General features: G+C 39.8%; 1 protein-coding gene across 6 annotated transcripts in view; it reads left to right on the top strand.

Annotated features, from left to right (window-relative positions):
* Window positions 1-5082, top strand: part of BTAF1 (B-TFIID TATA-box binding protein associated factor 1) — a 52078-nt gene extending 46996 nt beyond the window's left edge. For all 6 annotated transcript variants that reach the window (XM_085582552.1, XM_085582554.1, XM_085582553.1 and 3 more), the window contains 6 exons: window positions 18-143; window positions 892-1044; window positions 1663-1874; window positions 2024-2183; window positions 2770-2940; window positions 3165-5082. In XM_085582552.1, coding sequence (XP_085438678.1) covers window positions 18-143; window positions 892-1044; window positions 1663-1874; window positions 2024-2183; window positions 2770-2940; window positions 3165-3311 — 969 coding nt within the window. In that variant the 3' untranslated portion in view covers window positions 3312-5082. The remainder of the gene's footprint in view (window positions 1-17; window positions 144-891; window positions 1045-1662; window positions 1875-2023; window positions 2184-2769; window positions 2941-3164) is intronic.
* Window positions 5083-26727: the final 21645 nt, after the last annotated feature.

The raw sequence follows: 26727 nt of genomic DNA, 5'->3' as shown, positions 1-26727 counted from the left end.
TCTTGTCTGGTCTGCAGGTTCAGCTTTACGAAGATTTTGCCAAGTCTCGTGCCAAATGTGATATTGATGAAACAGTTTCTTCAATTTCACTGAATGAAGAAACTGAAAAACCAAAGCTTAAATCTACAGGTCATGTATTTCAGGTACAGATTTTTTCAGTAATTTTTATTGCCGCGTACGTACATTTTTGTTAACTGTATTTATAGGTTTAGTAAAAAATGAAAGTCAGAATAGTAAACTTAGACATTTGTGGTCATATGATCTAAGTAGAGTATTTATGGCTGGAATGTGAAGTATAGCTGTTATGCTTAAATTATGGGTTTGTGCTTTATGAAGCATAACACTACGTCATATTTTTAATGTGATCTGCTTGATTGGTGTTCCGATATTTTATGGATCTTGTAAAAATTAAATACTGAGAGAGCAAAACCTCAGAATGAGGGAAGTAATTCTGATTGCATCCACTCTTGCACTTTAACATTAAAATTCTAAAACATGGACAAAATGTTTCCTTAAACGTAGATATGAATTTATGAAGGTTCATGATCTTTTAGATTTGAAGATTAACTCTTGGTTAATTGGAAACAATTCTTCTCAAACTGTTCCCAAATTCATTTGCTCTACTGCAGACTCAAATGAAAGTGTGGAAAATGGTAATCCTTGCATTTTTCCTGAAAGAAGGGACCAAGATCACAATGAGTGTACCAGTGTTTGGATACAATTTGAAATGCAGGTTTTAAATGTGTAACTTTGAAAATATGCCATAAAGTCCAGATTGTGGAATGTGGCAGAGTGACCCCTGTACTTACAGTTAATTCTGTTAATCTTTTTTTTCTGTGACTGTGTTCTTGATTATTATTTCTTTGAACTTCATTTCTTAAATAATTAAAGGCATTGCAGTACTTGCGGAAGCTCTGCAACCATCCAGCATTAGTGCTTACAACCCAACATCCAGAATACAAGAGAATTACAGAGCAACTTGCAGCTCAGAATTCATCCCTTCGAGATATCCAACATGCACCTAAGCTGTCTGCTTTGAAACAAGTAAGTGGACATGTGTTGTGCTTTAAATTCCCCAAATGTCTCTGCTGCTCTGTCATCAGCTTAGGATGTTTTATTTAAGATTTCATCAATAGAAACACTCTTTTAAATAAAATTAAGTAGTAAATGATAAAGAATGCAAGGGTGTTTCAGGGATATGCCTTATTTTTCCTGATACTTTAAGAGGGAGGGAGAAACACAATCTTTATGGCAATGATGTTTATATAACTTATTGGCATATGAAAAACCTTCTGTTTTATTCTTGTCCCTCTTGTTGCAGATTTTTCTTTAATTTTTATTACACAGGAGACTACTTCCTTGATAAAGTTAGATTGCATTACCATAGCTTTACTTACAATAGAATTTCAGTAAGTGAAGAAAATGTTTTTTTTTTTATTTTTTAATGACTTTCAAGTTTTTCATTTTTTAATGACATTCAAGTTTTTCAAGTTTTTGACAGGGAAGATAAACTTTGCTTTCTTGTTTAAGTGACTGTCATTTAGATACTTCCTTCTGCAGTTTGTTTCTCTAATTTCTACTTTTGATAATCAAGGAATGTCAATATTTACATGAGCTCTACTGTAATTTTAATGATACATTTTAATGTTCTTTTACTTAAAGCTGCTACTAGACTGTGGTTTGGGGAATGGTGGATCTTCAGAAAGTGGTACAGAAGCAGTTGTGGCCCAGCACAGAGTGCTTATCTTCTGTCAGCTGAAGAGTATGCTGGATATAGTGGAGCATGACCTTCTCAGACCTCAGTTACCTTCAGTTACCTACTTACGACTTGATGGTAGCATTCCTGCTGGGCAGAGACATTCTATTGTTTCCCGGTATGCATAACTAGTATGAGCCCAGCTTTAAAGAACTGTATTATTTATATGGTGCAAAATTGGGTTTTTTGTCTGCCTCAGAGCAGATGAGGTTCATAAATTCTTTACTGAAATGAAACTTACCACACTTAACTTTTTCTTGTATGCAGGTTTAATAATGACCCGTCTATAGATGTTCTTTTGCTCACCACTCATGTTGGTGGACTGGGACTTAACTTGACAGGGGCTGACACAGTTGTGTTTGTGGAACATGACTGGAACCCAATGAGAGACCTGCAAGCCATGGATCGGGCACATCGCATTGGGCAGGTGAAAACCTCTTCATTTCCCATAAGGGTGGCTTTTCTCTTGCTGAACTTTGAGAGAGTTTGTAATGTATAACACAGTAACATCTCTAGGTTTCTACCAAGCTTCCATTCATACTTATTTCTTGCAAATATTCCAGCTGCTGAAGTGCATACTTCCTTATTCTACCTGCAGCTTGGCAATTCTTCTCTTCTGTACTTCCTGAGCTGCTGGGGAGAGGCCAGAGAAGAATCATCCTTTGGTGGAGGAAGAGATGACTGAGGACTGAGACAAGGAACTGAAGGGACAGCCCACAGGGTTGTCCTTCTCTGGTGCAAGACAGGGCAAGAATGACTGCTGGTATTCTTCCCCCAGAGCTGTAAAAATCAGTGAATTCTTTCAGAGTACGGAGGCAACTGAAGATGCTTCTACTCTATAGTGGCATAGTCTCATGCTTTCCATCTAATGTCTGTCAGACTCTGAGTAAAGTTACTGAAGGGTGGCTCCAAGCCAAACTGCTTCTAGACTATCCATGAGAGAACACTAAAAGGTTATGGTTTACTGAGTACCTGAGATGATACTTTTTAGCTAAGTGTGCTTTTTCTTTCAGAAACGTGTTGTTAATGTATATCGCCTGATAACCAGAGGAACTCTGGAAGAGAAGATCATGGGTCTTCAAAAGTTCAAAATGAATATTGCAAATACAGTGATCAGCCAAGAAAATGCAAGCCTACAGAGTATGGGAACAGAACAGCTTCTTGATCTGTTCACTCTCGACAAGGTAAAGAAACAGTTTTACAAATCCCTACCAAAAATAGAGTCAGCTTAGGGAGAAGCTTTGCTTTGAAATATAAAATTATTCACATGAATGTTTAAGTTGGACTGATGAATAGTAGATGGCTCTCTGAACAACAGGAGGAATTGATATTATCAGACTTGAAGAATTTATTAGGTTCTTGAAAACATTATTCTGTATATTAACAGGAATTTTTTTCTTTTGTGAAGGATGGCAAAACTGAAAAAGCAGATACCTCTACCTCTTCTGGCAAAGCATCAATGAAATCAGTACTCGAAAACCTTGGAGAACTATGGGATCAAGAGCAGTATGACACTGAATACAGTCTTGAAAACTTTATGCATTCATTAAAGTAACCACCACATATTTGTAATACAACTGCTGCTAGTTCACATATTTTTCTGCTGATATTCAGCAAATTTCAAAGCATATAGAGTGAACCTTTAGCTTAATGTGTAAATAGACGTACTGAAAGAAGAATCTTCAAAAGACTGGCATGAAGTAGTGTCAGCTGTTTCACTGGGAAGTTATTCTGTCTTAAACGTTTGCACTGTATAAAAACTTTAAATGTAAACATTGTGAGGTGGTTTGAATTTTACTTGTTCTGAACAACTGCAAATTCTTACTTGGTAGAAGAATTAAAACAAAGCAGGTTTTTACATCTGTTAACAAGTGTTACTTGTGTTTGCAGTTAAGTCCACCATTATTTCTTTCTGTATCTATAATAGTTTTGTACAGTTGTTTCAGTGAGTACTTCAGGTTGTTCAGTGTACATTTTTCTTTTAAACACAACTTGTTTTTATGGTGTATTTAAAAAGCAGTTTTCAACTTAAGCTTTCATTCAGATCATTTCAGGAATTATGCCACCAGAGGCAAAGCCTAGAAGCCTTGAAAGTATGGAAGAATGGAATGGCACTAGGCCTGTGCACCGACCTTTGTTTATTGACTATATATATATCATGCTCTTCAGTTTTTTGACACCATCTTGTGAGAACAGCTGACTTGAACTTTTTAATGTAATGAGCTCTATTAAATACAGGTAATGGCCTATTTGAGGCCATGTTTGCATCCTGTTAGCAGGGGTGTACTTTTTTAATTTATCTATAAGGCTAGAATATAGCCACTTTGAGAGATGCATGTATTCCATATGTTTCAATCCTATATATTTTTTGTAACTAAAAGAAGAAATTAAATATACAGACAGACATTTTCCAGAAGTAGATTTTACACTGTCTAGGATTCTAAAATCCATGCTAAAAGTGACTGTGTACTAAATTGATGCATGATTTAAAGCTTCTTAAAGGAATAGGGAGGACTTTTTTTCTTTAGGAGAAAATATACATAGAAATACCTACATTCAGCTTGAGGTAATTGAATAGTTAAAGTTGTGTAACAAAGATAGTAAAAGACTTTAATAGCAGTGAGTGAGAATAATATGGCTGTATGTTATGCAGCTTTTTATAAAAAAGGGAGGCAGTATAAGTGTGTTTCTAGATGTGCATATGTACCAGTATATGCACTTTTTATAAATATTAAGTTGTAGATAACTTACAGCAGTTGTCTGAATACATAGAATATATATATAAATATAAAACCTAAGGTTTATAGCTTGCAGTGTGCTTAAGCATCAGAGCTTAAAAACCACCAGAGACCTCAACTATTGTAAAATAAGATTGTTTTAAAACTATATAAATCAAGACAGTTCTATAGCATTGGAGAAGAATTCATGTCACATTTCAGTAGTTATGAACTGCCAGATTGTAACTAAATTAGCATTCCATGAAAATAAAACAAACTGGGAATATAAGTTGCATGTTGGGTTTGTCCATATTTAGTTTTGTTTCTGTAGGGAAGACTTTTTTCTGGCTGTTTAAAAAACCCAATGCTTTTGGAAATTACAGCTGGATTATGAGTGTTATATTAGTTAATTTCTACCTTCAGACTATTTTTATTGTGCTTTCAGCTGATGATCCAAGCAGGGGAGACAAGAAGGGGCTTGGTGGTGTTTGCAGAGAAGTTACAATGCTGGAATAATGCGTACTTGAAAATAACTTGGTGCAGTAACTTGGTGATAGTGCCTAGAAATAACAAGATATTTGAATAAAGAAACTTCTTTAGTGGTAAAAATTGCATATGTTTTTCTTCAAGTGTTTTATTAGGTGCAGTGGTAAGAAACTTTTTGGGTTCTGTTGGGAAAGAAATAGCATAGGACTTTTTAAAGCCACTTATTTATCATATTGAGGTTGCTATGCAACCATAATAATTTTAGCAATGGCTCTCTTGGATATTACATCAAGAACACTTCTGCACCTGAAAAACAGGGGAAAGCAGAACCTAGAATAATTACTTCAAGATTATTACATGTACTGATTGATCTTAAGAGTTCTGTGAATTAATGCTTTGAAATGTAACCCAACAGGAGCACTGCACCAACTATATAAAAAATAGGATTTTATTACCTTAATATTTAACAAAAAGCTCTTCAGTGCTTCTCAAACTAGCAGAGCACTTGCCAGGATCTGGCTTGTTTGTGCAGTGTCCTCAGTGCACAAACTGTATTCACTTACAGCAAAACTCCAGCAGGAAATAGCTCTTCGAATGCCTCTAACTGCATTTGATCTCTTTAACGGGTATTCAGCTGGACCAGACCACAATCTGGGCTGGAATAGGAAAGTTTATTTCTAGACTGAAACAAAACCTTCAGATATGTCAGATTCTTAGCACTGACCATTTTGCTCTCCAGCTCTGCCCCTAGTACAGGTTGTCACTTGCTAATGAGGATGCAACCTAAGCCTTGACTGATTGCAGGTGGAGTCACTGGAGGCCCAAAGAAGCATGAATTGAGTAGAACCATGCGTAGGCTCAGAATGCTTTGGGTTGGAAGCAACCCTAAAGATCATCCAGTTCCAAAGCCCTTCCATGGGCAAGGACACCTTCCAGTACACCAGATTGCTGCAAGATCTGTTCAACCTGTCCCTGAACACTTCCAGGAATGGGCCATCCATATCTTCTCTGGACAACCTGCTCCACTGCCTCATACTTAAGGTTTGATGCATTGTGTGTAATTTGCACCGAGTTAAACTAGTCTCTCGTTTAACAGCATCAATAAACCACTTATAGTCACCAAAGCCAGATCTCCAAACTAATGTAGTTCCTGATTCAGAGCTTGCTAACCTGTGAAAACTAAGTACCTCTGACTGGTGACTACATTCTGGGCTGGAAGGAAATTACTTTGAAACAGCTATACACATAATGCTGCTTTTAAACCAAACTTAAAGGACTGTTTGAAGTCCTACTTAAAACTAAATGGAGAACTGCCTTCTGCAAACATGCACCAGGTCTGCATAAACACACCTTCTGCTGTGTCTGTTGTACTTAGTTTAACCAAGAATTCCATCTAACAAGTCTGTCTTTCTCCATGCATGTTATCTTTCCACTTAGGCAGGAAGCTGCTTGCTTTCTGCAAATTTACTTATAGCTATTGCAAGTTTCTAGGTTGTTTTTTTATCCTCCCTAATGCTTTTGTAAGTCTTTTTTTTCTAGGCTTGCTGAAAGCAAAATTACACCAAATATCCAAGGTATACATAGTGATTTAGTTTAACTCAAATTAGTTCAAGTTGAGTCTTCTGTAAAGATAATGGACTAAAGCAAATCTTACATTTTTACCTTAAGATTACCAGATTTAAAGTCAAATGCTTACATTTACCATTAGTGGTATCCCCAGCTTTCCTACTGTCTTATGGTTCTGCAGGTTGTAAGGCAAAGGCATTTCTAATTAAGCCTTAATTCTAGCAGAAGTAGGGCAATTTTTAGGCTATATTAGAAACTATGGAAAACTTCTAAGATGAAACTATATTCACCTACCAAAGTTTTTATTACCTTGCTTACAAATGGTAAATAATGTAGTGTTAAATCTAGCTTCGTGTGCAGTGTAAACAGAGCTTTGGCATAGGGCAAGTTTTAAAGTTTTTAAGGATCACAGCAGTAACTAAGTTGTGCTAAGTTGCTTTGTAATCAAAAGCTTGGAAGATGGAGTTCTTTCTTTAAACCAGGCAGAGAGGCTTTAGAGTAAAAATTATTTTTCAAATCACACTTAAGTGAATTACTTTCAAGGACAGTTTTCTGAATATAAGGGTTTTTATAGAGATGATAATCCATCTGAATTCTTTCAGTGGTTTGTTAATTGACATGACCTTTGAATTTGTATCAGAAATCCTTTCAGTTGGTTCCCTATCTTCTAGTACCTCTACTAGTTCTCCAGTATTCTCTTCTACAGCAGGTTTGGAAGTATCTGTTCAGTTACACTGTTTTTAAGGCCAACTTCGTGTTCAGGAATCCGGATTTAATTGATACTCTGGCAGCCAGACCAGACTCAGGGATTCTGCCTAGCAAGGGAAAGCTTCCTTTGGTGTGAGACTGACAACCCTACCCTCTGCAGTACAGGAGTTCCACTCCCCTCCTGGGAGGACCAGATAGCAGCAGGGTAACAGAGATCTAAGTTCACACTGACAATCCTGTAATCTTGGATGTCACTCAAAAGGAGATGCTCTTCATCTGCTGTGTGTGTGCACGGGCAGAGCTCTGCTGGTATGAACCCAGAGATGAGCTCTGTTGGTTGGAGCAAGCAGGGTGCTCATAATGCTAAGTCCTCTCCATTCATAAGCCTTATGCAATAACAAACTAACCCTAATTTTCTTCCATTTTAACAGGTACGTTTAACATAAAGAGTAGAAAGTCTGTGCCAAGCACTTCTATATTTTTTTTTCTTGGGTGACACCTAAGTACAGTATGATTACACTGTGCATATGCTGCAGTAGATAGGCAAGAAGACAAGAAAGTTGTCTTTTGCCAAGGTTAAGACATTAACTTCTTGTGGACACTGGGGTCCAAATTTGCAACTTTACATCTCAAGTTGTACCCACCAGCCATGCATCTGCACAAACCAGCACATGTGGGTTTAGGAAATTTGTTAGGCTGTCCTTCCTTAAGGCTATCAAACCTTTAAAAAGTCCTTTGTTCTTTGCTCAGTCATGTGGGTAGCTAACTTGGGTGTCTGACAATATACGAAGTAATCAACAATCACAGACTCTTAAGTGTTTTCTTTTAAAGTAAAATTCAGACCAGGATTCACTAAGTTGTAAGAGTAATTCCACATACTAAAGGAAAACATTTACTGCTTATTTTCCCTTTTCAGATGAGGGAAGGAAGTTGATCCAGAGAGCAGAAACTTCAAACTCATAATTCAGCCTCAGGTGCAAAAGCTGCAGGAAGGGGGAGAAAGGAGGGATACCCTGCATCCTGTCAAATGGCTGCTCAGGGATGCAGCAAAGTGAACTATTCTGCAGTTCAGTGAGAGACTCAGAAATAGCTGAGCTATCAGAACATGCTGGCCATGTCTCCAATATACTTCAGTTCCAGGGCCTTTGCAGGACTATGCTGTGCTGTCCATGCCAAGACTGTGCCTGCCAGAGTTTTCCCATATGTCAGGGTAATTACATTTCACAGTTTATGTAGGCTGGGTGCTTAGCTACTCCATTGAGAAAAGGGAATACTGCTCAGTGGAGCGGCCCAAGCGTTTCATGTGGTTAACTTGTGTGCTTTTTGCTGCTGTTTCAGTGTTAGCTCTCTGAGTAAATACTGTGCTCTCTAGATGCACATTTATGTATTCTCACCCTGTTTCTCATGACTCATACTGCACTTACAGAGATTTAATTATCAATCACAGCCCAGCATCTGAGAAATAAAGCCTTTGAGTAGAAATCTACAATTGTAAGCCAAGGGAAGAGCTAAAGCAGATGTTAAAATCTGCTTTTGCAAGAACAGAGCTCAAAAAGAATTAGTTGAATTTGTCATGATCTCTGCTGTAGCCAGAGAGGGAAGACATTAAAAATACATCAACTCCCAGAAAACGATGCTTTCCAATTCCTGCCTTTCTTGTGAATCAGAGTTGCCTCACTTAACAGCAAAACTGTCTTTTGACTTTGCATTATCAAAACAAGTGTGCCTTTAGGAAGATGCTGCACTGTATTCTGATCTATTTCTTCATGCTGCCCTTGCCTCCACACAGTCCAGATTATAAAACACTTCTGGGACACTTGCAACTGTCCATTCTTGGTCTCTATTTTGCAATTATTATCACTCACAAAGCACAACAATCAAACTTGTCAACTAAACTTTAGGGACTCAGGTGCTATTTCATGTTCATTTGGACACATTTGGATTCATATAAACACAGGCAAAGTTCACTTCTGGGCATAAAGTCAAAATGCAGCCTATGCTCACATTCAAGATATGGCAGAGGAAAGAATCATGCAGAATAACAAACCAGCAGTAAGTGCCAGCCCACCAGCGTCTGTCTGCTTATGACTAATTTAAAGCTCACCCACTTAGGCATCATATCAGTTAAATCATCAATTCATTTGCAAGCTGGAAAGGACAACATGACAGAATTCAAAGTTGGTACTTCTGCTTTCTTTGCTGCCCTGGTGAGAGCTGCAAGATGTGATCAGCATTTCAGGCTTCTCACGGCCGACAGTCAGCAGTAGTTAATTATTGTTTATAAAATGCAGAACTCTGTGTTCTCACAGCTAGAAGTTGCATCAGTCTTTGGCTGTGCCTATTATTTATGAGCTGAAGAGCAAAGGCAGCAAACAAGGCAAAGAGAGTGAAAAAGCACCAAAATCCATGACAGTTTACATGGGCTGTGTAAGGGCAGGGAAAGCAAAGGAGGACGAAGGGACATGAGATGCACTTGCCATCAGCCCATTTTCCCTGGCTCTGTTCAGTTTCCCACTGTGCAGTATTTTTGCCTCCAATATAGATGTGGTCACAGCTGGCAAAGCCACCGCAGTACCGCTGTGGAAGAGATTAGAATGCCTAACCACTGGAAACCTGGTGTGTGCTGCTTCATCCCCTTCCCACTTAAGCAGGAAAAGTGGCTCCAACCACCACCACAGGAGCATGCTGTGCCACCCCAAAGGAGAAAACAAACCAGCCAGACTCTAAGTTCCCATCAGTTTAAGTGGCAGATGGCTACAAACACGCCACAGCTTCTTGCACCTGCACAGAAACTTAGAGAGAAATAACAACCCTTCCACACGAGCTGAGGCCCAACGCCGGCAGTGATACAGAGTCATGACACCAAAGTATCCTGAATTGAAAGGGACGCACGAGGCTCCTGGCCCTGCGCAGGGCTGCCCTGAGAGCCACGCTGTGTTCCGAAGGCGTTGTGCAAGCAGCTCTTGAACTCTTGTCAGGGTTGGTGCTGTGACCACTTCCCTGGAGAGACTGCTCAGTGCCCAAACACCCCGTGGGTGAAGAACCTTGTCCTAATATCCAACCTAACCCTCCCTGCCTTCACACCCTCGCTACCCCTCACTCTCCAAGTGGCATAACAGAAGAAAGGGCCTCAGAACCGCGAGTCTCTCCCTGCTCCTGGGGCTCGGGCCATCGCCCTCACGGGGCGAGGGATGGAGGGCTGCCCCTCAGTGCTGCGGGCTGGGCACGCTGTGGGATCCTGGCAGCGTCCCCCGCCCTCGGAGGTCCCGCTGATGGCGGCTGCCCAGCGCAAGCCGGCCTCAAATTCCGTCTTCCCATTTCATCCCCCTGCCGGGTTTGCCGGTGTGAGCCCCAGAATCCAGCCCTGGCCCCAAGCCCGGAGCAAGGCGGGCAGGGCTGGCGCTGCGCGGGCCCGGGCGGTGCCTCCGCGCTCTCGGGGCGTTTGCAGACAGCGAAAGCGACGGCTCCAGCTGCGGGTTTTTTTGGATTTGTTTGGATTGCTGGTAGGTGAGCATCACCCCAGATCTGGGGCCCACTTGTACACTTTGTGGGCTTTTCTAGTTACAAGGTCTCTGAAGGCAAGGAGGGCCCCTCTCCGTTTCCTTAGCCTGCTGCTGATCTGTCAGAGTAAGACATGCATCCGTGACAAGAGATGTATTCAAGGCACTAAATGGCTTTTGCAATTATTAGATGCCTTTATCAGCTTTGCTTTGGCACTTAATCAGCCACAAAAGCTATTTATTGCCTCATAAACTCCTCTGCAGCAAACATTATCGTGTAATTAATCCCTGAAAATTACAAAAGCTGATGAGGTAACCCCTTTTTCACACCACCCAGTTAAAATGAGGAGGATTTGTTGCTGTTTTCCCCTTTAATTTTGTTTTTAGACGTTTGTCAGCTGTCTCAGCCAGAGGGCTTGTTAGGACAGGTAGTAGCAATTAAGCAGCATGTCCCAGGTAACAAATACCAGCCAAATCACTGAGCAGTGAGGATTATTCACAGTTGAGAAAGTTAGGAGATGAGTAAAAGTTAAACCTTAATTTAACTCACATTAGAATAGGAAAGGCAATGTCAATGGCATGTTACTGCAGAGTTAAAGGATGTTACAGACTCATTAAAAGATTGGACCAGTTGCTAATTAAGATTTTTTTAAGCTAAGGACACAATGGCAGAAGTAGATTTCTTGCATACTGAGAGACTTTGGATGCATTCTTGCCTTGTATATCATTAACTTTTGTATATCAACACTCAGAGGAATTCAAAGTAACTGAAGAGCATCAAGATCTTTCTCTGTCTGCGACAACTCAATACCTTAAAATTTTCACTAGAATAGTGTTTTTTAATCTGGATACAAGTTTTCTGTACAAGACAGACATAAATTTCTGCTATTTCCCCATACTCCAACCCATACCTCCATCAGATTCAGACATTAGTTTTAAAGTAGTTCACAAAATAAGAAAAATGTTAGGCATCACTATTTCAAACTTTTATCTGACCTTATGAGAACTAGAATTGTTGTGTAGCTGGAAATTCAATGCTGTTATAAACGTGTCAATTCTACTTTACAGGGGGATGAGAGGAGCAAGAAGCATTCCCCTAAATATTTGGGAGTTGGAAATTGTCTTCTCTTCCCATGGATGACTGATAATTGTTGGGGAATTACCATTGGCTGCTTGAAAACACGATGTCAAGAGAGAAAGTGTTACATCCAGGTCAGTTGCTGAGTTGCAAAAAGTTGTTGGGACCATGTAATCAGCCAGTTCTCTGCAAATGTGCAGAAAATGTTTCATGAACTGTAAATTGTATTTTAGGAAGTACCTAGTGATGCAGGTAGTTCAGGTAAAATAAATTTGGTGGGGGACATGAAGTATAGGAAGGAGGGTTGCTCTAAAAATTATTGCAACAAATTTCCCCATCAGCATTTAAAGTTTCCAAAACAAATTCTGAAAGGGGGGAAAAAATCTCTTGTGTTTGAGAAGTGGGAAAAGAGAAAACAGAAAAAAAATATTGCCTTCTATGTCTCTTAAAGCTCTTTATTTTTCCTCTTCATTGAAAGAAAAAACACAACCCAAACCCACAAAAACCTCAACTTTGTTCTAATCCTAGCTCACAGCTGCTAGGGAATTTACATCTCCTGTGGCAGGTGTTAATCGTGGTGAGACTAAAGAGCAGTTCCACTTCAGTGAGTCTTTCTGTGTGTTGGTAGGTGGTAGCATAGTCAGGACTCAAATTATAAGAGATTATGTTTTCAGAGATGTGTTGAAAACCCCAACCCAGCAATTATGTTTTCCAAAGTAGTCCATTTGTTACTGCTGGAGACATCCTGCATTGCTGAGTGGTGCGTTCTTGCCACCTGAGTTTCTGAAACACAAGTAGAGGGGGAAAGGATTAGGTAGGTGAATTCTGCTAAAGCAAAACTTTGGAAGCTAGAAAGTCTGAGGCTTTACATCCTGGGAGGAGTTGTGGTGAGGTGCAGCTGGTGCAGTTTTTTGCAGGGTTAGATGGTCCAGCAGCCATCTTGCTGTCCTGCTGGGGGTGGAGGGCAGGGCTCTGCAGCGGCCAGTGACAGTCCAGTCACCTCCTCCAGCCCCAGGAACAGTCACATAGGCAGTGGGACACACCCCAGGGTGCAGGGGCACCTCAGTACCTGGAGCCTGCAGCTTCTTGAAATTAAAGGAACCACAGTTCATTGAGAGTTATAGTGGATAACTGAGTTAGTTCTAGTTTAAGATACTTCTGAATTAACTGTGGTAATAAGAACACATGCTCAGGAGCAGTGACATTCAGGACTCCCAGGTCTGTATCTTACCTTTTGGCTAAAGATGAGGCCAAAGGTCCAGACCTGTGAGTAACCTCACCTGAGGAAATGCCAGCAGAGGTCCCTCACTGTGACTCTCAGGTTTGGTGTTTCTATGCATTTAGTTGCAGCTTTCTCATATGTCTGTAACTTCCTTTCTGAGCAATTTGGTATTTTCGTCATGCCTAAACCAAAGGATTTGGATTTAGGAATAATGTTCCTCATCTTGGTTGCATAACAGAGCACAAATGCCAGCTGCTGTCCCTTTCCTTTAGAGCACAGCTGGAACACCACAGGGAAATGGCAGTCTCAGTCCTATTTCCATTTTTATGGACTAGAGTGATTGTTCAGTGATGTTCATGTAAAGGCCTGCAATATACTGGGATATGAGTGGGATTTGTGTGGGATTCCTTTCACCCTGAAACTTTTCCACAATGCAACACAATCTGAAGTATCAGATTGTGAGAGTGAATGTGAAAGTGAATGTGTAAGGATATCAGGCTGTTTGCTCTAGTCTGGGTTTTATGTGTATCCCTATGGAAGAGAGGTTGTGATTGTGTCTCTGCATCACAGACTGTTCATTTTATGCATGTTAAAGCAAAACTTCCTTTGGCTAAAGTGCAAAAGTCCTGGTAATGTAATTGCTACTTACCTACAGCTACTTGAAAAGCATTCTCTTGACTCTCCAGGGGATACAGAAAGAGAAGGGAGTTTGTTTCCCCCAAATCACATCACATCACACAATTTTTTATTAATCTTCTTTCCAGTGTAAAGAACATCCCTGTTGTTTCAAAAAGATGACAACATGCTGCTCAGTGGGCCAAAGGAATGATAACAGACTCTTAGAGCATGAGGAAATCAGCATTGTTAGCTCTTCTTCCAAGGATAAAGTTGAGCAAAAAGGTTAATACAGGGTTGAATCCTTTAGAGTAATTCATCAAATATGTTAATAAGAGCACCACTTTGTTATCATTTCTAAAAAAGAGAGATTGGATCAGAACAACTTGAAATTAGAAACAATCTCAACATACTGACTCTAGGACTTGATAAGATATAGAGACTCAAAGCTGCTTGAGGAGTCCCCTGCATCACTGAGCCCAGCCTTGCCCCACCAGAAAATCTACAAGCAGGAAGCTGAAGGTGAAGTTTCTGTGAGTGTCCTGGGTGGGGGGGAGGGGGCATTGTCTCCTGCAGCTCCAGCAGCAGTGAGGTGCAAGAGGCAGATAAAGGCAGAGCTGTTATTTATGCTTTATTTGGTACAAACAAAGCATTTTAACCTGCCTAACAGAAACTGAGCGAGACTGAGTCAGAGCTGTTGGGAACTTGGATTCCTGAGTTGTTCCTAATGTCTGAGCAAACCTTTTCTTCCAGCTTCTGCCAATCTGATTTGCAATCTGAAGGGGTTTGTAGAGTTAACCTAAGTGCATTGAATAGTTTTGACTAATTCAGTCTCAGTTGGAAATGAGTGTGTATGTAATAGGATATTGCTGAGAAACAGCTTCTTGTATTGTGCTTTTCTGTGTACAAGTTTTGTTTGAATGCTGCCAGTCCTTATTGGACATCACAGCCATGTCTTTGAAACATTGACAAAATAAAATCCAGTGCTGGGGATAGAGAGCTCTCTACCCAACACAGTCCTTTCAAAGAGGGATCAGACTTTCAACCTCAGTTCTTTTACACAATGAGAAAGAAGCAGCAATTAAAGCTCCTTATATCCTTGTTAAGTACAGAAATTAAATGATACCAATATGTGTTCTCTACAATGGAGATGGGGGCAGAAAAAGATCATCACATTAATTAGTTTTTTTCTTTTGGAAAAAAGACTGGCTTTATTAAGTATTACAGGTGAGACCAGTGCATTCCTGAGTGGCTGTAAGATCTCAGAGAAGTTATTTCTTTTTTGTCCTTTTGTTACTTTTATGTGCGCATTTTGTTTTTCGTGCTTAGACTAGAAGTGCTTCAGGACAGAATCTCACTCTCTCTGCCTTATGCAATGCCAGCCCTAACAAAATTTGCTTTGCTTTGGGGCCTTTAGACACTGATGAAACACAAATACTTTCAAAGATAATTAACTACACTGACTTTGAATGGAAAGTTATAGTCTGGCCTGAGAAAGAGGAATCTTTACTGCTCTGCCCTATCTGCTAATGAGTATTCTCTTGGAAAGGAGGAGACTGGAAATTTTTTGCAAACATGCTAAATGTTCAAGATGCTTTCAGAGTTGCAGCTGAGTCTGAAGGAGCTGGAATGTGAGTGGTTAAATTGTGTTCAGCTGAATTATATTTTTTTCCTATTATTTTTATCAAAACAGCACCTAAGAGTCCAGTAAGCATAAAGAGCAAGGCAACATACAAATCCTGCCATAAAATTCTGCTCTTCCTCTGAAGCACAGTTGGTCTTAGGGCACAATAAGAAGGGCAAATTAAGTTGCTCAAGAGATGCTTGGTCTGACTACACTTTATGACTTTTTCTTCTCCAGAAGTTCTTGTCATGTCAGTTCTACCAGCTGATCTACTTTTTAAAATTTTTTTCCAGCTTGAGTTTTTCATAGAGTGAGATTGCATTCTGTAGTAATTAGATAGATAAGAGCTGAGATAGCTGGAACTCTGTCAGAGATGTAGCGTTAAGTGTCCAGGGAGCGGAAACTTCTTAACCATGAGCAGCAGCAGAAAACAGCAAATGAACATGCACTGATTAGATTAAGCCAGCCCAGATGACACAGGTGTGGGAAATAAGTGCAGTCAGAAATTCCTTCTCATTGAGTTAGTGTCAGGCTGTGATGAGGAGTACCTGCAAAGACAGTTACTGTTGCAATTACTCTGGCCCTTAATTTCTTTCTTTTAAAAACTAAAGGAAGTCTCCCCTCCAAAACATTTTAATAAACAGAGTGACTGATGAATCATAGGAGGGCACATTTAAATATGGGAAGAGTATATACAGTTTGCTTTGCCCTACTTCTCCTGAACAATGCACTTTAAATGTAGGAAGTGACACTAATTAGTCCACAGATGCAACACAACAATTTTGGTCTATGTGTTTTCCCTCAGAAGATTTGTGACTACCAGAATGTCTTCTGTAATCAGAGAAAATATTTCTGTCATGGGAGTGGTCCAGGTTTAGATGCTCTGTTGGTATTATCATGGTAGGCTATTCTAATTTGCCTTCTAGTTTGATAACAAGCATTACTAGTAATTGCAAGTTTTTGAGAAATAACACCAGGTCACTAGACCTGCTGATCCTCAAGGCAGGCTCATAAATCACTTACCTGTAGTGCATATAAGGGAAGCTAATAATATCTCATAAACCCAGTAGGGCAGGTGCATCTTTATAGGCTGTTGGATGCCTGTTGGGTGGTTGGGGAATTCTGAACCTGCCCCCTGTTGAGGGCAGTTCATGCTTTCATACTTGGCAATGCAACTTCAGGAGGAGCTAAGAGGAGGAGCTAAGTGGACAGCAGTACACCTGACATCTTGCCCTTCTGTTGCATGTGGCAATGTCACGTGGAACTTACACGTGTGTCCTTGCAGTCATCTAATTTTTTTTCTTTCTTCTTGAATATATCTTGCAACTGAAGCTTTCTTATGAATAGTGAGAAAAGGTGGAGGATTGGTGGTGGGAAATGAAAGTGTGCAATGCAGGTCTACAAAAGCATTTGCTCTTTGGATTTTGGTACTCTTCAGGCAGCTACTATACAGTGACCTACTCTGCTTTGCCAGGGCAGGTAGTTCTGGGTCTGTGCAGAGGCACCTTTAGGCAATTTAGCCAGAGAGTTCAGACAGCTTCAAGGTTATGCAGCAGCTGAGTAGGAATTTTCAGGAACAGTTTTGGACTTTAATTTTTAATTACATCCTTTTTTATTTTTTTCAGTTTGGCCCTACAGTGAAATTTGATTAAGACAGTACTAAATGTTTTTCCACACCAACAATTTCACCTTCAAAGGCATTTGCAGCTGTGACCTCAGATATTGTCCCTGTTTCATGTATTTCTCCTCTACTGACAGAAGGAGGAATTCATGTTCACTGCTCATAAATAGGATCATGTCAGAGAACATCCTGACTCTGTGCAATCTCTCTGCCTGCAGTCTGCTTGATCTGCCAACCCTGAATTTTCAGCTCCCCACCTGATGTGAAAAGGGGCAGATATTAGCTTTTCTCTGAAATGAACTGCTGAATTAACAACTCTCTCATCTAAGGGCCGCAAATTGAAAGGAAGGGCTAGTTCCCTGTGCTGTGGCACTCAGCTCTGAATGATGTGGCAGGCACTCAGAGCAATGTGTATGATATTCTGAGAAACCATTTTGATGAGGTGTCATTACATCAGTTGGGAGCAAATGCAGACGAAGGGCTCAAGGATAAAAAACCAGAGGAGTTTTCCTTCAGTCCAAGGTTCGTGCCCTCATTCAGAAGTTGGATTTAGAATCTGCTTGTCCTGCATGTCATCAGACTGCATTTTGAAAGCACACACACAGCTGTCCAGAAAATCTGAGAGGCTTGCTGGCTGGCTCATTTGTGTTCACAGGTTACAGCTGGCTTTAATGAACTGCACATACATGCCTAGATCTTTGTCCAGGTGGACAAATGTCTAGTTAAATGTTTAGGAATAGGTCCTTCATAGCCTTTCAGTCAAGGGCTTCAGTTACATATTAATGGCACAGGTCTTTGTGCGGGTTCAAGAACAGGAACATTGGGACATACAGGAGGAGGGAGTGTTTTGGCTCACCGTGTCAGATATAGCTGTTGACCCCAGTTTGGCAATTACTTCAGTGTCCATGTAATTTTAAGCACATAAGTCATTCCAGTCAGTCAGGCTTGTGTTTAAAAGTGCATTGCTGACTGGGGAATTTCTGGCTTCTATAGCTCTTCTAATCTTGGCTCCCAGGAGTCTTCCTCCAAATTTAACAACATTTCTGCTTTACTCTCTCGTGATAGAAGACTGGTAACCTGCTTTGCTCTGTCAGCACAGACAGCAAATCTGCTTTAGTTTTCATCCTGTGAAACTCTGTCATTTATGCATTGGACAGATACCTTGATTGGAATAAACTAGGATGGTTTACTTGAGAGGCCATACAATGTGGATTGCTGAAGCTGAGACTTCTTGAATAAAACTGAACACAGACAGCTGGCAAAAATTTTACACACACGTTTACGAAGCTGGGTGTAGGTATTCTCAATTCAGTCAGAGAGAAAACAAAGGTTTCTAACCAGGCAGAAGTCTGGGAAACAGTTGGGAAAGAATGTAAATAATTCGTTATCTGTCTTGTTGTTTACATTGTTTATAGATAAATTCTGCCACTCTGTGTCATTCACTGCACACAAATGGTGTCAGATGTTTTTACTTCAGGACCAATAGAATTGGTCTAAACAAAGCTCTCTATAAAAAGAGCAGTGTATTTGAAATAAATCAGAGTTCTGATCTGGAGCCATTTCATACCGTCCTGCTTCAACAGCATCAGCTGGGTGGTTCTTTCACAAAGTTTAGAAGTAGGGCAGTACAGGAGCCAGAAGACGTATTGGAAATGGAATTGCTTTTGCACCAGGATTGGGAGAGAAATGTGTAAGCTCTTTTGAACTGGTACATGAAGCTACATCAGCTCCATGCTATACGTGAGATAAATATTGTTCATAGCAGTGGGGAGAAGATATAGTAGCTTAAATCTTAAGGGAGAGGAAGAACTGGGACATTTGTAAGTAAGGGAAATATATTGAAAGCTAATGTGCTATTCCTGATGGTTTTTTTTTAATGGATCCTTCACTGTATTGCACCATAACCTGTACAAGTGAGGGAGTTTCTTCTTTCTTCTGGGAAGTGTTTTTTTTTGTATCTTTATTTTTTATTATTACTCCCTTGTACTAAGAAATGTCTGCAGGCCATCAGCCATTTCCTCTTGGCCATGGAAGAATGAGCATATAATAGGAAGACAGTACTGCCTTACTGTGTAGTCCTTTCTCTTCCTTTTTAACCATATCTCTCCCTTGAAGAGCAGAGCCTGTTCAGCCTGGCCCAGGTCAAAATGGGAGAATGGCAAAAGCAGATTTCCTTGGGAAGTTTTTTTTCCATTTACAGCTAAGTGTGTAACTTCACATCAGAGTTGGTCTAGCTAAATGAGCACCTTGGCCACCACCGTCCCCACTACATCCTAGCTGACTTCCTCATCTTCAGCTTTTCTCCAGCTTGAAAAGCCACAAGTAGCTGTACTGACAGAACTACAGTCAGCAAATGTACAGCTGTTTCCAGGTGCACCCCAAATATTTCCAAGCAAAGCAGTGAGAAGTGGGATTCAGTTTCTGACACATTTTCCTGGCTACTGTAGAATATATGGGAGCATGCAGCTCGGTGGGTTGCATCAGACAGCCCAGTGAGGTTTTGCTCTGTCCCTTCCTCAGCTGTGCACTTGAGGCTTCTGTTCATACTTCAGAGCAAGGATGATCTGAGGAGAGGTTATGTGTAAGGGTCTAGAGCATGACTGGGACTGTGCTCGTGGGGAGAGGTGGAACTGACAGAGCAGTGATATCAGCCACTTCTAAAGCCTCAGAAGGGATATCATGTTCTTTAGATCTAGAGAGAGCCAGCATCTTCCCTGACTGCCTTGTCCCACTGCCAGGGGGAGGCTATTACAAGTAAATGGCTGGGTAATAGGAGGAGCTGCAGAAGGGCCCGAGGAGCCCAAGCAGGTGGTACAGCTGGTGATGACAGGCTCAGTCTGTGGGAACAGTATGTGTGCTGGAGATAGCCAGGGAGAACCCATTTTAGCAAGAGCTGAGCAGACTCACAGTCACATGGCTCTGGCTCAGCTGTACAGCCTGAGCTTTAGGAAGCCAAGAGAACCAAGTTTTCAGAATTTGCATATTGCAGCTGAGTGACTCCACTGACTCCATTTCCTGAGGCCAATAAGTTGTTCTCATAGACCTGTTTCTGAAAGAATCACAAAATGGATGACAAACCCTCCAAATTTCTAATCTGATAGTGTATTTGAAATTGATGTTGAAATTGGGCAAAGATTCAGCTTGAGTATTTGATATGAAGTGCTCATTTCTGGCTAATGCTATTTCTGTTACATTCCTCCTTCAGAGCATGATTTAAGAGGACTGTCTGAGAGAAGGGCAATACAACTTGCTGACTCTGTGTTACCTCCTGCAGCATTTTGAATGCAGCTTAATTCCCCTGTGAAAAGAACTGATACAACCAGTCCCCACGAACTCTTCACACTTGACAGAAATACAAGTGAAGAGGGTGATCCATAATAATTAGGAAATTGGGATCAAAAGTGAGCAGGCTTAGCTCGATCTGTTTTGCTCAGAGGCAATACTGCAGCTTATAATACACAACTTAATTACTAGAGAACATCCTTTCTGCAAGTGAAGGCAATTTCCAGAGTGGAAAAGCTGCTATAAATATAGCTCTAAATTCTACTCAAAACTAGGTTAGGAGAGCATAAGCTTGAGTAGTATTTAAAAGAGTAAAAGGAGAATGTCATTAGTGTCCTATTTCTGGCATCACTCCTCAGTGGAAAGGCCATTGTAACCTATCTGCCCTCGTATGTCGTTCAGAAACAAGAAATCAAACACAAGATAGAAATGATGGTCCTTAAGACCCCTTTCCAAACAAAAGTGGTTGTCCTACTTAAGGGCAGTGGCAGACATCTTCAGCTCAGGGCTGCAGTTGTGCTGTCAAAGGCAGACTGAGCTATGTTTGTGTGAAGTCCTTTTGTGTGTCACAGCTACTTTGTTAATAAAAGTCTAAACTGCAGAAGAGGTCCATCCCCACATTTTTCTGCTTTTCCTCTTACTTCATACATGCACTTTACACTCTGTAGGCTCTGTTCAGTGGAGTTAAGACTCACAAGATGGAAGTAAATTTAAGATTTAAGGGTTATCTAATATGTTGTGTAAGAATAGTCTGACAAATGCAGAAGATAGCACATATCTTAGCATTTGTTTCCCTTTGTCTCTTACAACCCCCAATTTCATTGAGGATGAGATGTCAATAGTCATTACACAGCAGGGAGTTAATTACAGAAGTTACTGAGTTATATAATAGTGATTTCCAGATTTCCAGACTCAGTAAGGCGTATCTCATGACCAGGATTTTTGCTGGCCGCCTTGCTGTATAGTCTATACTAAACTTTTTTTTTCAGGGCACTGATTGAAATAGTTTTACCGAAAGAATTTTAGCACTGAAGTTCCCTGGTATCTGATGGATTTTTCCAGAACTAACCATTAGCAAGAGAAATTACAGTTTGCCATGCTTATATCTTATCCTGCTCTGAGGATAGTTCTTTCATTATATGGCCATAAAGTAATGGTACTTCTCTGCCTCTAAACTCTCTTGACAGAAAAGTGCTTAAAAATTCTATTTCTGGATTTGCTTTTTTTGTCCTTTGTAGGATTGGGATGAGGGGCATGGAGGGGTGCGAGGGGGTGTGGTTGCATTATCAGTTGTTTTATGTTTTGCCTCATTGAGTGCAGGTTCTTCAGCACTTCAAGACTTTAGAGTAATTTTCCTCTGTGTGGCAGTTAATTTTTTGTCAGTACTTGTTGGAGTATGTATTTTCTGCTGCTGTCTGGCATCAATATTTAGCACGTTTGAGTAGGACAACCTAAGCACCTAATGTACACATTTAATAAAAATCTGAACTGAGAAAAACAAGTCAAGGTCTCAAAGCTGAATCTCCAAATTATACCAGTGATGTTGAATTTGAACATCACTGTGTCTAATTGTTTAGCTTGTGGTGGCCACAGCATAATCCTTGTCCTTGAGTTAGGCACCTGTAAGTAAATGTGATGCAGAGCTACTCAAGATGCTTTAGGATGGGCTAATTTAGTTGCTTTTTTATCACACAGAGTGTATTACACTCACAACAGTAGTGCTTACTTGCATCATGCTGTGACTGGAGTAAGGCTTTTGCTTTCTGTTGTTCTACTTTACATAAATCAAGATTCTCTGGACTAAGAGGGTGGAGCATAGGAATGACTTACTAACTGAAAGCCTTGTACTTGGGAGGGAGGAGTTGCTGGTTCTGGTTTCTGTCCTGTTTCTGAATTCAATGTAATCATCAAATATTCTTTCTTATTTCTGCCAGAGTGACTGAAATGTGCCCATTTACAAATGGTAGCATGCAGGTGCAGTCAGAAGCAAGAAAGGTAGAGGCAGATTGCTCAGCAGGACGTTTCTGGCACATGTGTCTATGCTGTGATTCTGTGGGCACTGAGTACAACAATATGCACAAGGCACAGTTGGAGGAATTAGGTACATTGTGAACAAGATTTTGCCCATCTCCTAGAATTTCATGGTTATTTGACCGTGTTCTGTAGTTTGACAATGAGATTAGAGGGTGTTTTATAATTCTGAAAGGCAAAGATTTTGAAGGACAGATGAAATGAGATCATATATCTTTGCAATGACTTTTGGCAGTGTTTTGCAGAATTATTTTGCATATGAATTGTACCAGCTCTGTCTCTTTTTCTGACTTCCATTTCAGTGAGTACACGTTGAAGCTGGCAAAGAAGTCAAGAAGGTGTATCAGAGGGCACGATCTTGTTACATATAATGTTATGAACAACTACTTTGATTTACCTTAATGGTGATGCTTGTGCTCTTCCAGAAACCATTCTTCTTCACTTGGTAGAGAGCAAAATATGTATCACAAAATAGTAGAGTAGTTGCCACACCCATGAGTAAATAGGTTTAGTTCTTGCTCCATAGTGCAGGAAATTTTGAAAAAGAAAATAGTAAAAAATAAAGATATCCATAAGTGTTTTGACTACTCAGACTATTGGACAGAGAAGGAGAAATACACCTCTGTTCTCCAGTATGTGAAACATGATAAATACACTTGTAAGTGCTTTCTATATTTAGGCCTGCAGGTAGAAAAAAATACAGGAAAATACCCTGAGAATCTAAGTAGATCTTGGGTTATTGAACAATTGTGAAGTATTATGACACAAGCAGCTTTATATATTCCTATATATGTTTATATGTTATATATAAACATTATATATAAATATAAGCAGCCATATAAAAATATATAAAGATAACAAATATTTTTATTTGTTTAATATTTATTTACAAATATTCTATATAATATGTATATTTATATATATATATAAAAATATGAGCAGCTATATTCCTATATATATGTTCACAAAAACAGGCCCAAGTAACACTAGGGCAGCAGCTCAAAGGGAATTTTAGGAAGTTGGTAGCAAATAAACATCACTCAAGCTCCTAAATGGAGACCTGGTTTTACTGATTTAGTCCCATAGTACTCAAGTAATGGTAGCCACAGACACACTGGGAAGCTTCTGTGCTCTGGGTGGAACAGCACGAATTCTTTCCCAGCTGTTGCCAAGGTCCTGCCATATGACTTTATACTCGCTGATAGTTTATTTCTCCTTCAGAAACAGGAAAAGGGGGAGATTTCTGGACCTTTATCATGTTTCCTTCTCTAATTGCTGTATGAGCAGTTTGTCACCCAAAATAAACTGCAAAAACTTGCTTGCCCCAGGGGAGAGAGGATTCCTTCGTGCAGGCATTGTCTGTGTGTGCAGCATTCAAATTTCTCCTGTGTTCAGAATTGAATTGTGTGTTATAAGAGTTTTTCAAGTAGCTTGTAACATTTTTATGAAAACAGGTTACATAGGTTTCTTGTTTTAAAACCCATTTCTTGGTTCATTCCTGGGAGAGAACACAGCAATTCTGCCCCTGTGCTCATGCTCTTTATCTTTTGCTAAACAGAGAAAAGCAGATTATGGCTTTTGAGAGCTAAGCTTCAGCTTTTCTGCAGGACTGTGTGAGGGGGAACACGTTGCTTTGGTACCTTCAGTGCAAAAATGTTTAACTTGGGAGCATGTGTAAATAAGCTTAATACACTACCACAGTCACATAGGTGACTATTTTAGTTCAGTTTAAGTTTGCCAAAATAACACATACCAAGCAAAAGTAAAAGAGGCCATGCAACCTTTTGTAAAGTGCACTGGTTTAAATTAAGTTACTGCAGCCTTTTTTTAATGCAGACAAAGGCTGAGGTAAATGCTGTAACCAGCTGGAGAAGGGAGTTGTCAGTATCAGTGTACACTGCCAGCAGCATGGCTGACTTTATCAAGAAAAGGACTGAGGATTAGAAGGTTCAAAGGAGCTGCACTTCTTCCCACAACTGTTCTCTTTAATTGAGGAGGGGCTAAACTCAGATTGATTTTTGTCCAGATGGACTTGGACTATTGTACTGTGAGAGGCCACACTAAACAATTAATTGGAAGGTGTTTTTAAAAACTCCCTTTTTAAATTTAGCTCTGAAGGAAGAAGCTCACAGCTTGTCATAGATTCTATTCAGTCCAGGAATGAATATTACAGATCACTGCCTTGTAAAAGCACTTCTCCTGGCAGAGCAGTCAGCATTCCCCTGAAAGTTACAGTTACTCACTACCAGTTTGAAAAGAAGTCAGTTTGAAAAGAAGTCAGCGTGTAATTTCTAGTGCTGATAGTTCAGCAGGGCTCTTGAGCTGCATTTATGCAGACACTGAAAGAAAGCAATGACAGACCATGAACTATTCTTGAGGCTTTCACTTGCCCTGACGTATAATTCACATTTTTTCAAGGAAGTGTCCTGCGGCATTCCGAACAGCTGTATTGCTGAGTTTTGTCTCTTATTCTTAAAAAATAAACTTGTACAAACTTCTGTTGCTTTTTTTCCTTTTTTTTTTTTTAACTGATCAGTCTAATTTCTGCCTGCAATCACTGTTAAACTGCTAATAAGAATGCAGTAACTTAGGCAGCAACTTTTCTTTAGCCCGGAGAAAATAATTCAACAGTTCCTTTTCTAAAGGCACTTGATTCTACATTCCCAGAAATATTTTCATCATGGATATTTTTGTATTTACATTCAGTTTAGCATAATAAATACCTCTTTAAGGTGGCTTTTCCATTTTAGAGAGAATACATAATTGGACCATTTACTTGCATTATAAAATAACTAGAAAAGACAGCTTGTGTGCATGTAAGGTGTATCTTTGCTTAACCTTATCTACAAAACAGTTTTCCAGTACAAGATTTGGGGGTTTCATATCTAGTTTACATTCCCATAATGCATATCCCAAGATTTCCTTAGCATGTGCAAAGGATGACAAATATCAGTACTTCATACAACTATATTTAATAAGTTATTACAGAAAAAAATAAAGTTCAAACTACAAAGTTTAAGCAGTTGTAAGCAATAGCAGCATTGAGCTCCATGTTTAGTCACAGTACTGCAGTTCCATACAAGCATTAGTCCAAGCCAAAAAGGAAGAAGCCTTGTTAGAATTACTAGCAAAAACAATCTAAGAGAACATGTAATAAAAGATACAGTACATTTAAAATTAGTTGAAAAACAAGTACAGAGATCTTAGCTGTGAATGCTCTAAAAGTTATGTCCATTAGTTTGACAGTAAAATTACAAATATCTAATACTTTATACCCCAACAGAACTACATCCAGGAAAGAAAAAAGAGCAAAATTATCTCTTGTTAGCACCCTGGTTTTCTACTTACTGATGAACTTTTTGTCATGTAAATTTGAGTGTGTCAGACTTATGTGACCAATGTGATTTCTGACCAGCTACCCATTTGGGGTATAGAGTAGTCACTAACATGAATATAAAATACTCCGTGGTATGATAGAACACTATAGCAGCAGAGATTAAGAAGTTTGTCTGTTTTAAAAAAAAGAAAGGAAGGAAGGAAAAGAAAAAGGGTTTAGCTGACATCATACAAACCAGCAGAAAAGCAACTACATACAAGCCAGATTAAACAAAAGAGACATTTCTACAAATCTGTGACTAATCTTTCACTCATACCTTGCAAGTAGAGATGTCACAATACTGAAATATTAACATGGGAGCTTTTCCCAGTTAAGCGCCTTTTTTTTTTTGTCTTTTTTTTGTCTTTTTATTTTTTTTACTACTCTAACAGTGAAATCAGCAAAGTTATTTGCTAACTGCATATTTGCAATACAATTTGTTTTAGCCCATGCCTTGCTAGCAGGCTATAAAATACAAGCATGTCAGCAGAAATATAAGCATAAACTTTGTACCACTTAGCAGGAATTTTTTATTCCCTCTTCATTCCTTAATCTCCTTTGTTTGCAATTTGTGTACATTCCAACCAGTAGTACCTAATTTGAGTCTAAATTTTACTTCACTATTTGATCTAGTCTATACATTACTTACAGAACTGAACACACAGAGGATACACAATAGACCAACTCTGGGCACATTTCTTCCCACAAGTTACGGACGAGCCACTCTAACACTCGAGCAGAAGTTAAGTCTAAAAGGTCATCTGCAACTTGTGGAAGCGAGAGTTTTGTCTAGAGAAAGTCCTTGTATGCCCTGTTTACGCAACACCAGTTTTAGTCTGGATTGTTTCAGGTGCCAGAACAGAGTCACTGGCTTCAGGAAGGGGTTTCTTCTGGCTGCATAGGGAAACAAAGGTGATGGAAATGGAGGTGAAAAGCGTTTTGATACTGGCCCTTGGTATTGCCAATACAGAAGAAAAAAAGGACAAAGACACAAAAGAGGCAGAGAAGAACGGAGAAAGACAAAGAAGCTGAACGGATGTTCAGACGTGGTGGCAATATGAGTTACTGCATTGCTACCAGGGGATGGACAGAGAGTGTTTTGCATTAACTTGGCAGCTCCCACCCACGTGGGGCGGCTGGGTTAG

This window comes from Lonchura striata, chromosome 6 (genome assembly GCF_050655825.1).
Source record: "Lonchura striata isolate lonStrDom1 chromosome 6, ASM5065582v1, whole genome shotgun sequence".
In the NCBI taxonomy this organism is placed as follows: Eukaryota; Metazoa; Chordata; class Aves; order Passeriformes; family Estrildidae; genus Lonchura; species Lonchura striata.
The sequence above is the reverse complement of the archived record's forward strand: the minus strand, read 5'-3'. Positions and strand labels throughout refer to the sequence as shown.